Source organism: Nomascus leucogenys, chromosome 9 (genome assembly GCF_006542625.1).
Source record: "Nomascus leucogenys isolate Asia chromosome 9, Asia_NLE_v1, whole genome shotgun sequence".
Classification (NCBI taxonomy): domain Eukaryota; kingdom Metazoa; phylum Chordata; class Mammalia; order Primates; family Hylobatidae; genus Nomascus; species Nomascus leucogenys.
This window is the reverse complement of record NC_044389.1, coordinates 103,040,562-103,054,066: the sequence shown is the minus strand read 5'-3', so window position 1 is coordinate 103,054,066 and position 13,505 is coordinate 103,040,562. Positions and strand designations below refer to the sequence as shown.

At 37.3% G+C, this 13,505-nt stretch overlaps 1 protein-coding gene across 3 annotated transcripts in view; it reads right to left on the bottom strand.

Moving 5' to 3' along the window:
* Positions 1 to 4,236: 4,236 nt before the first annotated feature.
* Positions 4,237 to 13,505, bottom strand: part of HSPA14 (heat shock protein family A (Hsp70) member 14) — a 33,907-nt gene continuing 24,638 nt past the window's right edge. For 2 of the 3 annotated variants that reach the window (XM_003257645.2, XM_030819303.1), the window contains 4 exons: positions 8,707 to 8,919; positions 8,092 to 8,265; positions 5,311 to 5,381; positions 4,237 to 4,450 (listed from right to left, as the gene is read on the bottom strand). In XM_003257645.2, the coding sequence (XP_003257693.1) occupies positions 4,372 to 4,450; positions 5,311 to 5,381; positions 8,092 to 8,265; positions 8,707 to 8,919 (537 nt within the window). In that variant the 3' untranslated portion in view covers positions 4,237 to 4,371. The remainder of the gene's footprint in view (positions 4,451 to 5,310; positions 5,382 to 8,091; positions 8,266 to 8,706; positions 8,920 to 13,505) is intronic. The other variant, XR_004031768.1, reaches the window with a different exon arrangement.

Here is a 13,505-nt window from a genome sequence, read left to right as displayed (position 1 = left end):
AATCTTGGCACTTTGGGAGGCTGAGGCAGGGGAATTGCTTGAGACCAGCCAGGGCAACCCTAATAAAAAATTAGCTGGGCATGGTGGCACATGCCTGTGGTCCCAGCTACTCAGGAAGCTGAGGTGGGAGGATCGCTTGAGCCCAGGAGTTTGAGGGTGTAGTGAGCTATGATCAAACCACTACATTCCAGCCTGGGCAACAGAGCAAGACCCTGTCTCAAGACAAAAAACAAAAAATAAAACCCCAAATACCACCCTTGCCACTAAATTTTTGTCTTAGAAAAATTATTTCTCATAAAAAGTTACTCATATTAACTTTTTTTATTACTTAGAAATAATTTTTAAAATTGGTTTTAATTTCCATATGATAACTATGTATATAGTTATATAACTACATTTTATGTATATATAACAAAAGCTCTATGGGTTCTCAACATGTTATTTTTAAGACTATAAAGGGGTCCTGGGACTAAAATGTTTGAGGGTGTTGGTAAATCCTGGCTATAAATGGAGAGAGAAATAAAAAGTCACTGAGAGACACAAACCGGGGTCCTCAAGGGAAAAGTAGAGAATCATGACCCTTTCCCAGCATTTTTTTCACAAAGACCACGGGATTTCTGGAGTGTCTCCTCTTCTACTGAAATAAACGTTCTCTTCTGAGAGGCAAAGAATCGTAGAATGAACACTAGATTAAGAATGTGAATTTAAATGAAATAATCCATGTAATGTGCTTAGAATAGTAAGCAGTCAAGAAAAATTAAGTTTACAAAATAAGCATCTGAATGTTAGTTCAAAATCCACCATTTATTCACTGTGAGACCTTGGATAATTTATTTAACTGCTGTGAATCTATTATCTGGAAAACAGAAATAACAAATGCCATATAACTCTCTACATAGTACAACTACTCATGGAATTGTGATGAGATCAAAATTTTAAAATGAGATAATGAATTAAAGCAAATAACAGTATTATATTACATGGTCACTCATTATCATTTTAGATATTGTGATTTTTCCCATAGAACTTTTATGCTCGGATACTTTTAAGAATTCTTATACATATAAAAGCTTCCAGTTTGTGATGAGTATTTTGTGGCCTCCTATTAAGGACTGAACGTTTGCATCTCTGAAAAATTCCAGTGTTGAAATCCTCGCCCCCAAAGTGATGGTATTGGGAGGTGGGCCTTTGGGAAGTGATTAGATCACGAAGGTGGAGCCTGCATGCATGGGATTAACACCCTTACAAGAGGGACCCTTCAGAGCTCTCTTGCCCTCTATCCTCCGTGTGAGGTTATAAGGATAGCTGGCAACCCAAAAGGGAGCCCTCATCAGAACCCGGCCACGCTTCCAGCCTGGTCCAGCACCCGATCTGACTTCCAGCCTCCAGAACTATGATACATTTCTGATGTTTACAAGCCACCCCCCAGACTATGGTACTTTATTATAGCAGTCCAAACTAAGACACGTTCTGAGACTTTCACATCATAGGTATTTCTTCCTATTTTTATATTTGGCTCTGTTCTTCAGACAATGTCAGATGTAAATAGGCAAAACTATAATTTGACATAACCTTTTGGTGGTAAAAGTGTTTAAGTTTAAATATGTATATATTTACTATCTGGCCTTTTATATAAAAAATTTGACCCCTGAAGTAGATTATTGAAACTTCCAAAATAAAATGACTTCTTTAAAACTTTTCTTCCATATTTATGTAATACTTCACTTACTTGACTACTTTCCCCACATTTAAATATATACATATTTAAATTTCATGAAATATATTTACATTTCATGAGTATATTTAAATTTCATGTATCTCATGTACATCCCAATTATCTTTCCTATGACATACATATGACATAACAAAGATAACTGGGATGTACATGAAAAGATTAGCAAGGTACTCACCAAAAATCTTTATAGTTACTATTCTGGGTGGTAGAATAAAGAATGTTTTATATTTTTTTCCTTTGGAATCTGAATTTTATATTGACTATGTATCATTCTTATAAACAAAAAATTTAAAGCTATTTTCACCTTGAAAAATAAAAAAAAAACACTAGAAAATTTTGTCAGCAAATCTTTCAAAAATTCACAAGGAAAAAACTTGTCACCTGAGGGTACGAAAAAATGTGGAAGAATTTCATTAGGCAGTAGAGGACTTATTGATGACAATTTCAAATTTGATAAGTAGGGGAAAACAACCAAACATGCAAAGCTGACCAATAAAATCAGCAGTGCTATTCCTTTCCTTCCTTATGTTTCTAAACAAACCATAAAATATACAAAAGATGTACTACTCACTGGCCATTGTCCTGTAGCATACAAAGATGACATTATTTTTTCTTCCACGTAATTCATTTATTTGATAAGCACTTATGAACACCCACTATGCTCACGTACTGTCGTAGGGGCCGAGGCAAAATGGTGACTAAGACTGAGAGTCTCTGCTCTCACAATGCTTAATAATCTAGTGGGGAAAGGAGCCAAATAAGTAAAGCATTACATAAATATGGAAGAAAACTTTAGAGGAAGTTATTTTATTCTGTAAGTTTAAATAATCTCCTCTAGGTGTCAAATTTTTTATATAGAAGGCCAGACAGTAAATATTTTAAGCTTTGTGGGCCACATAGCCTTTGTGCAACTATTCCTCCCTGCCACTGTAATGTGAAAACCGCCACAGCCAGCACGTATACAATTAGAGTGTGACTGTGTTCTAATAAAATTTTATCCACTAAAACAGGGGTGAGAGAGATCTGAGTCACTGGCCACAGTTTGGCACCACAGATCTATTTTAAAAGCTAACAATAACGACAAAATAAAATCCTAAAACAGTTTTTCAAAGCATAACTGAAAGCATGTAGACCTAGCAGTAGAACTAGTTCAGTTGGTGTTTTCCTATGTTTTGAAGCCACTGAATTGCTTATACCAAAATCACTTTTTTTTCAAATTTTCTATGACTTTGGAAAAAGATCCTAAGAAATAACTAATAACTTAGGACAAAGAGTACACCTTTAAAGCTGCTTCTGTATTTAAAGACTGTGGAGTTAAAATCGTATCTGAATTCTCTTCATGGTTCTGTCAATAATTTGATGCAAAATAATGATGAAAAAATTTAAGTTTGGTTTCTGGATCTTTAAAAACTTTTAGAAGGGTACTACCAACTAACTCCATAGCAGCCAACATGAATAAGTTTTCACTGGAACCCACTGAGGATCTCAGGGCTCTAGTGAATATTCTCTGGTAAACACAATGTGGCTAGCCTTCTCTTCAAACTAAAGAGATTTTTTTTTCTTTTTTTGAGATGGAGTCTCACTCTGTCACCCAGGCTGCAGTGCAATGGCGTGATCTCGGCTCACGGCAACCTCTGCCTCCTGGGTTCAAGGGATTCAGCCTCCGGAGTTGCTGGGACTACAGGTGCACACCACCATGCTCAACTAATTTTTTGTATTTTTAGTAGAGATAGGGTTTCACCACGTTGGCCAGGCTGGTCTCGAACTCCTGGCCTCAAGTGATCCACCCATCTCTGCCTCCCAAAGTGCTGGAATTACAGGTGTAAGCCACCGTGCCCAGCCCTAAAGAGATCTTTTAATTTCAAAAGAAAAACATGTTTGTTGGAGGAAAAGAAATAAACTAAACAAAACTGTAAAAAGTAAAAGTCCCTCTCCTAGTTGTTGAGTTTATCAGTTTACTTAAAAAATGGCTGTGGCTTATGCCTGTAATCCCAGCACTTTGGGGGGCTAAGGCGGGAGGATTGCTTGAGACCAGCAGTTTGAGACCATCCTGGGCAACATAGCAAGACCTGTCTCTTCAAAAAAAAAAAAATTGCCAGGTGTGATGGTGCACATCTGTAGTCCCGGCTACATGGGAGGCTAAGGCAGGAAGACTGCTTGAGCCCAGCAGTTTGAGGCTGCTGTGAGATATGATCCCACCACTGCACTTGAGCCTCAGTGACAGTGCAAAATCCTGTCTCTAAAAACAAAAGCAAACAAAAAAAGGCATCTTACTTTCTATATGGTCCTGCAATTTTTTTCAATTAATGTCAACAACTTTTAATTGTTCTCTTGGTTATCTAACAAGAATCAATAGAAGACTTTTTAAAATTAAATGTTATAGAAAATTCTTTCAGCCAACTCAGTTTAATTCTAAATAGCTTCATGATAAAAAAAACTTCCTTATATTTCCCAGTAATAAGAGGTTACTGTACATCAAAAGCAAAGAAGGGTTACAACACTTACTGATGTATTGTAGTTTAATAAAACACAGTTTATACAGTTCATTGAAAAAGTATTTTAATACAAACACCACTTATACACAAAACCAAATGTTGATATTCTTGTTTTTAAAAATTCTTGATTTCTCTAAAACACTAAGATGCTACCTCAATAGAGATTGCTTCACATTTTCCAGTTTCTTGATCTGTGCATGTCACATGTAAAGATCCATCCCTAAACAGACAAAAAAATAAAGAACATTGCATAAGCTCATTTTATAAAAACATAAAGTCTGTAACAAGTTACTTGAGGGCTTTCAGTAAACAAGGGTTAATTTTAATTTTCAAAAGAAGGGTATTAATGTAAAGAATAAACACAATCTCAGTGTCTCTAAATTTAGTAAGTGTCATATGTTATATTTAGCTAGTTGTTCTTAGGAACTTCCTTCCAGACCACTAAGATCATGGTTATATTTCTTGAAAACCCATGATGACAAACATCTTAGGTTTAAGACTTTATATAAGCTCCAGATGCACCATGCTATTTTCAAGCCTAGGCCAAGGCAAACTTACCCTGATGAATTCTATATTCTTGCTAAGTATCGTTTATGGAGTAAGTTGTCTTTTAAGTTTAATTTGGAAAGGATTTACTTGTAATATGTAGCGATATGGATAGCTTGTGGTTAGGAAAATGGCAATAGCTGAATTTAATTAGTGAATTTTTTTTCTTACAGATTTTCTGCAGCAATAAAGAAACTTACCCTTTCACAGGGCAAATAGTAACAGTTATATAAACCTTAGAAAATTATACTAGAAATTGATAAATTACATCTCAAATGAGCACAGATCAGTTTCTTAGGTTGATGATAGCCAAAATAAAGAGTTCCTAAAATATTCAAGATGCAAATACTTGAGAAATACTTTTCTTTGTAAAATATAGTAATTTTGAGGGCAAAAAATGTAATTCACTGATAAAAACCTCTGTAGGTTTTTAATGTTTTTTCTAGAATGACAATGAATAAAAAAATCCATAAACTCAAAAAATGGTCAAGTATCAAATTGAATTTTCTTAACCACAGAAGTTTCATTTTTTACCTTTTCATAGTAAGAACAGCTAATATATCACGTAATCCATTTTCTTTTTTATCTAAATCCTGGAGTACAACCTGTTTATGCAAGAACAATATGAAGAGAATTCAGCATTTTGACATAAATGAACTCATGTATCAATTATTGCAAAGGACCAAAGCTTATTTATCACTGAAACAAACCTTTTTAAAATAGGGCAGTTTTCAATTCTCCTACCACTGAATCAGAATTCAGAGAATAGGAGTGAAGCTTTGTTAACTTGAAATGTCTCCTCCAGAAGGAGGGCATATAAGATAACTAATGCATTTGTCCCTTCTAAATGTCATGTCCTAGATTAAAATCATTGTTTCTAAGATGTACTGTTAGTCTTGGAAAATCAAGGCTACTTTTCTTTTTTGGTAAGTGCCATTCCCAGTAACACGCAAATTATAATTTGGCAAGCTTTCTATATATACTTAAAAAAAAATCAAGCATTTTACATACACTTGGAAAATCACCTACTTAAAAACATGGCAAACTCTTTTGTACAACTAAGATTATATTTGTTAAGTAAGAGATGGTAATGAATTTACTATAAAATTCCTCAGTTTCCTAAAGAATGGTATATCAAGAAACCAGATTTGGAGTTCTGCAGTGACTTTAGGCTTTGCCAAGCTCTAGTTTAATAGCCTTAGGTAAGTTACTAAGTACCTTGTTTTACTCATTTGTAAAATAAGGTTAGAACAGATGGGAACTCTGAAAGATTCTCTTCCAAATTCAGTGTTACGTGGCTAACGCTCCTCCTGGCATCTTTAAGTTAGGATATAGTGGCAGCAGCTGTGGAGTCTCAGAGAGGATGTGAAGAAAAAGGTAATGGAAGTGTGAGAGAAGAGCTAAGGAAATACTAGGACTGCCATCTGAGTTCAAAAACCTGGTGCATGGGAAGGTTCTTAGACACACACAAACCAATTCATGTGGAAGCGCTTTTAAAACTTTACCAATAGATTTCAAGTTGGTAAGTCTGAGGTGCAGCCCAGGCATGTTATGCATGTGTGTGTTTTCATTACTCTTTTGTTGGAGTTAGAAAATAAATACGTGGCCAGGCGTGGTGGCTCATGCCTGTAATCCCAGCAGTTTGGGAGGCTGAGGCAGACAGATCACCTGAGGTCAGGAGTTTGAGACCAGCCTGGTCAACATAGTGAAACTGTCTCTACTAAAAATGCAAATATTAGCCAGGCGTGGTGGTGCACGCTTGTAGTCCCAGTTACTCAGGAAGCTGAGGCAGAAGAATCAGTTGAACCCGGGAGGTGGAGGTTGCAGTGAGCTGAAATCATGCCACTGCACTCTGGCCTGGGTGACACAGCAAGATGCCGTCTCAAAAAAAAAAAAAAAAATTAAAATAAATATGTGAGCTAAAGATATGTATCTGTTTACACACACACACACCCACACACACACACACACACACCCACACACACACACGTACACGTACACACACGATATCTCATCACTAATAAACACTCTGTCTTCTCAAAAAAGCTAGGCATTTTTAGTCTGCTTCTGGACTTCTCTGAATGTGCATATATTTTTTAAAAAACAATACTGCTTTGGGAGGCCAAGGCGGGCAGATCATGAGGTCATGAAATCGAGACCATCTTGGCTAACACGGTGAAACCCTGTCTCTACTAAAAATACAAAAAATTAGACGAGCGTGGTGGTGGGCACCTGTAGTCCCAGCTACTCAGGAGGCTGAGGCAGGAAAATGGCGTGAACCTGGGAGGTGGAGCTTGCAATGAGCTGAGATCGTGCCACTGCACTCCAGCCTGGGCGACAGAGCAAGACTCTGTCTCAAAAACACAAAACAAAACAAAACAAAAAAACAGTACCTTCTTTTTTGTTACCTATATTTAATTTTTACTATAAAAGTAATTCATGCTCATGTCCTGTGCTGTTTGTAAAAAATTCAGTATAAAGTGTCAAAAGTCAAAAAACCCCTCTTGGTACCTTCAAACTTATTTACCTACTGTGAAGTTTCTGGAATATGGTTTAAGTACCTATAGATATTTTCTGTATAAATGCCTGGATATCTGAAAATGCACCCCTAATCAAACACCACCTCCTCACACACACTCATGCTCCCAGACTTTTTATTTAGATACAAATGGCATCGTAATACAAATACTGTTCTGCAGTCCGTGTATATGTGTGTGTGTGTTTTAATGCAACTGCATTTCTCAGACGTGTTTCTAAGTAAATAACATGGCTCTATCTCACTCTTTGTAAAGCTTACAGAGGGTCACATAGTATGAGATATGCACACAGTATTTTAAAAAAGCAAACCTATCTTGTCTCAGAGGCAGCATGGCACAATGGGAAGAGCATGTCATGGGCTCAGAAATGAAACCAACCTGAGGAGAAACCCTAGCTTGATCAAGAAAATAAAGGGTATTTGCTATCACAGGCCAACTTCTTAATCATCTATAAAATTTACACAATAATGTGCATTTAGCACGAACCAAAAAATATAATTCTCCCATTCCACTTACCTAACTACCAAGGTAGGCCAAGAGCACAACAGAGAAGCAGTCTAAATACCCAGAACTCTTTCAAATTAAAACTGCCTATTTCTTCCCTCTTTCAAAAATGAGTACACAGAAGTTCATTTTCAGAAATGAGCCTTCATAAAATCCTTCATAAAAATGTATTAGGTGTCCTTTATATATATATACATTTTGTATTAAGATATTAAACTGAATCTAATCCAGAAAGCAAAGTTTCAGTTTAATGTGTCTAACTTTATGTATTCACCTGTGCAAACTTGCTTTGCTCTTTGGCAGAGTTCTTCCCGTCAGACTCATAGAGTTCAAGGCACACTGAAGATATGCTTCCAGGGGCTTGCAATGTGTGTTGTCTTCGAGCTGGCAAAGGAGTCCCTGATGGAAACAGCACTGTGAATCTACTGGCTCCTGATTCATCCACACCCTAGTTAGCAGGAAACAAGGTGCATACTCTTTGGTATATATCTTTACAATCGAAAAAAATATTCCCATTATAAATGAGATATATATTCCTTATTGATAGACAGGACACTAGGCAAAGAGAAGAAAATAGAAATAATCCTTAATCCTACTTCACTGTATTTAAAAGTATATTGAAACATACTTCTGTCTATATTAGCTTATGATTAATATTATACTAACTTTTTCTAAAAAACTAAGAGGTTAGAGAAATATTAACTAAAAGAATGTAAGACATTCCTTAAAAGTAGGATTATAAATCCAAATTTAAAACCTCTGCCAGTATACGAGGTTTTATTGTAACATCATGGTATGTATAAAAACTTATGGCAATTAATTTACTATTTTTATGTAAAGTATAGAAAAGCTAAACATACCTTAACTAGTATAGAAAAGCTAAACATACCTTAACTAAAATATCTCTGGCTGAACACTCTATCATAAGAGAGTCTTCCACCAACAGGTTTTCTTTCCCAATAAGAATTCCTGCTTCTATAGATGCACCAATAGGGATCACTTCATCAGGAGGGATAGAATTGAGAAGCTCAACAGCTGGGAAAAGATCTTTAATCAGTTGCTGTAGCTTTGGGATTCGAGAAGACCCTCCACAAAGGACAACCTAGAGAATAAAAATAATTTTCAGTTGTTTACTTTTAGAAGAATGCTGTGTCTCAAAATTAAGTCTAATAGACTGAGTCATCTTCATCATATGTAAAGATAAAATACAAAAAAAGCCCTATGTATTAACATGTTATGTTATACTTAACCTATAAATACACAAACATATATTTAACATATTACAGATATTTAACATATTCTTTACTCACAACAAAATTTAAAATGAGGAAATCTCACCATTTATCACAAAATACCGTAGAGCTACATATGTGGTTCATAATACTGTGCAAAAGAGGCTTAACCACAGTCACTTGAATAGAAAATATATCAATATTTTGTACTGTCCAAGTTTTTTTTTTAAAAGTTTGAATCTTAAAGCATTTTTGTGACAAATATTGCTATTCTCTCTTAGTGAAAACTATGCCATAAACTTCTTTGCCTTTACCATGGAAGAATATTAAGTTTCTTGAGGAAAAAGAGCTGATTTATAAAACTGCATTTTAAGCGGCTGGTACCATCTGATTAAATCTTTCTAAAGAATTTCATATAAAATTGCTCCCTTAAATTATAAATCCCTTAAGTTGCTCATTGATTCATCCACTGAACACTTATGATTCCATGGGCATTCAGAATATTGAATTAACATATAACCTAAGAAGGGAAATCAATAGCCACTTCCTATTTCACAGTCTTTATGGATGATCTCACCACTCACTGAGGCAGAGGACCAACTGATGAAAGCCAGGCCTCTTTCACATTCAGTATGAAGTAATGAGGAATACCCTATTAATCTCCAGGTATGAGCATGAGGAACATCAGCTGTAGGATATTTTGTTAAAAAACTAGGTTTTCCTTGGCAAAGATCTTCAAAAGATCTATTCGGAGGTAAGTAAAAAGAGCAATCTTCTCTAAAATTTTATGATCCCAGGTAAATACCAGGAGAACAAAAATGCAGAATATGCCTTTTCAAATTTCTCATATTCAACATCAAAAAAGCTTTATTAATAAATAGCAAGTGGTATACCTAGGAATCCAACTTACAAGGGATGTGAAGGACCTCTTCAAGGAGGGCTACAAACCACTGCTCAACAAAATAAAAAAGGACAGAAACAAATGGAAGATCATTCTATGCTCATGGATAGGAAGAAGCAGTATCGTGAAAATGGCCGTACTGCCCAGGGTAATTTATAGATTCAATGCCATCCCCATCAAGCTACCAATGACTTTCTTCACAGAATTGGAAAAAACTACTTTAAAGTTCATATGGAAACAAAAAAGATCCCTCATTGCCAAGTCAATCCTAAGCCAATAGAACAAAGCTGGAGGCATCATGCTACCTGACTTCAAACTATACTACAATGCTACAGTAACCAAAACAGCATGGTACTGGTACCAAAACAGATATACAGACCAATGGAACAGAACAGAGCCCTCAGAAATAATACCACACATCTACAACTATCTGATCTTTGACAAACCTGACAAAAACAAGAAATGGGGAAAGGATTCCCTATTTAACAAATGGTGCTGGGAAAACTTGGCTAGCCATAGGTAGAAAGCTGAAACTGGATCTCTTCCTTACACCTTATACAAAAATTAATTCAAGATGGATTAAAGACTTGAATGTTAGACCTAAAACCATAAAAACCCTAGAAGAAAACCTAGGCAATACCATTCAGGACACAGGCATGGGCAAAGACTTCACGTCTAAAACACCAAAAGCAAAGGCAACAAAAGGCAAAATTGACAAATGGGATCTAATTAAACTAAAGAGCTTCTGCACAGCAAAAGAAACTACCATCAGAGTGAACAGGCAACCTACAAAATGGGAGAAAAGTTTTGCAATCTACTCATCTGACAAAGGGCTAATATCTACAATCTACAAAGAACTCAAACAAATCTACAATAAAAAAAAAACCCCATCAACAAGTGGGCGAAGGATAGGAACAGACACTTCTCAAAAGAAGACATTTATGCAGCCAACAAACACGTGAAAAAATGCTCATCATCACTGGCCATCAGAGAAATGCAAGTCAAAACCACAATGAGATATCATCTCACACCAGTTAGAATGGCAATCATTAAAAAGTCAGGAAACAACAGGTGCTGGAGAGGATGTGGAGAAATAGGAACACTTTTACACTGTTGGTGGGACTGTAAACTAGTTCAACCATTGTGGAAGATGGTGTGGTGATTCCTCAGGGATCTAGAACTAGAAATACCATTTGACCCAGCCATCCCATTACTGGGTATATACCCAAAGGATTATAAGTCATGCTGCCATAAAGACACATGCACACGTATGTTCACTGCGGTACTATTCACAATAGCAAAGACTTGGAACCCACCCAAATGTCCGACAATGACAGACTGGATTAAGAAAATGTGGCACATATACACCATGGAATACTATGCAGCCAGAAAAAATGACGAGTTCATGTCCTTTGTAGGACGAAGCTGGAAACCATCATTCTCAGCAAACTATTGCAAGGACAAAAAACCAAACACTGCATGTTCTCACTCATAGGTGGGAATTGAACCATGAGAACACCTGGACGCAGGAAGGGGAACATCACACACCAGGGCCTGTTGTGGGGTGGGGGTAGCGGGGAGGGATAGCATTAGGAGATATGCCTAATGTAAATGATGAGTTAATGGGTGCAGCACACCAACATGGCACATGTATACATATGTAACAAACCTGCACATTGTGCACATGTACCCTAGAACTTAAAGTATAATAAAAATATATATAAAAATAAAAAAAATATTAAGTGGTGCTATGCAAAAAACAAAGAAAACCAAAAAAAAAAAAAAAAAAAAAAAACCAACCTTGGAAAATATTGACTTGTTTTTTTTTTTGGAGACAGAGTCTTGCCCTGTCACCCAGGTTGGAGTTGCAATGGTACAATCATAGCTCACTGCAGCCTCAAATTCCTGGGCTCCAGCGATGCTCCAGTGATCCTCCTGTGATCCTCCTGCTTCAGTCTCCCGAGTAGCTGGGACTACAGGGGTGTGTCACCACACCCAGCCAACTTTTTTTTGGGAAATCCAAGATTAAGGTGCCAGCAACGTAGACCATTCTGAGGTCTCTTTTCGTGGCTTGTAGGTGGCCACCATCTCACTGTGTCCTTACATGACCTCTTTTTTTGTTACATTTTGGTGGGAGGGGGAGGGAGGGTGGCAAGAGCTAGCTTTCTTCTCATGACAACAATAATTCAATTGGATCAGCGCCCACCCCTGTAACTCCAATTAACCTTAATTACTTCCGGAGATGTCTCATCTCTAAGGCCTTCTAAGTAAGTTCAAGCACCTGAGTCAAAATGGATTAAACTCCCTATTTCTTTGAGTGCATCTCAGGAGTTGTTAAAGAGGGTAAGAGTGAGAGGCAGAGAAGGCAAAAAAGAAGGGGGCGGGGGGGAGAAGCAGCAGACACAGCTGCCTCTGCTTATAATGTCGCAACCTTGGAAGAGGTTATTAAGAGCAAGTCATGCTCTGTGGACACAAGAAGAAGGGAGGTGGGGAGAGGAAACATCAGAAAAGGACTAAGCCTGGGTTAGGGGACAGGATTGTTATACTCAGTTTATGATAGACACCTTGTTCAGATGATGCCTGATAATCATATACCTCTGATTCCCCATAGAGACAACTTGCGACCTACTGATAATCAGTGGTCCTGAAGAGGCCACTGACAGCTCCTCATCCAGAGATGAGAGGATGAGTTGGTGCCAAGTAGCTAAGGCACTCCTTTAGACCAATGCCACCAAAAACTAGGACTGCTCCCCTTTTCAGTGTTTATGTTAAAAGGGGTCAGTTTGTTCAGACAATATAGGTCAGGTACAGAGGCCTGAAATGGTCCATCTAATCTTTCATGCTCAGTTAGCATAAATAATATAAAAATTATAAATTATTGCAGAAAAGAATACCTCCTCATAACCAAGTAAGGTATATTCCAGGTATACAATGATAGTTCCATATAAGGAAATTATTAATTCATTACATAGCTTTAAGATACATATAAACAACCCCATAAGATCATCTCACTGGGGTCCAAAAATACATATGTAAAAATACAACACCCACTTCATATTAAAACTCCTTTAAAAATAGAAAAGGCCAAGCGCAGTGGCTCACACCTGTAATCTCAGCACTTTGGGAGGCTGAGGTGGGTAGATCTCTTGAGCCTAGGAATTCAAGACTAGCCTGGGCGACTTGGTGAAACTCCATCTTCACAAAAAATACAAAAATTATCCAGGTGGGTGTGGTGGCATGTGCCTGTGGTCCCAGCTACTTGGGAGGCTGAGGTAGGAGGATCACCTGAGCCTGGGAGTTCGAGGCTGCAGTGAGCCATGATTGTGCCACTACACTCCAGCCTGGGTGACAAATGACAGAGTGAGAACCTGTCAAGAAAGAAAGAAATAAAAGAAAGTAGGCCGGGCACAGTGGCTCACGCCTGTAATCCCAGTACTTTGGGAGGCCAAGGTGGGCAGATCACAAGGTCAGGAGATTGAGACCATCCTGGCTAACACGGTGAAACCCCGTCTCTACTAAAAATACAAAAAAATTAGCCAGGCGTGGTGGTGGGCG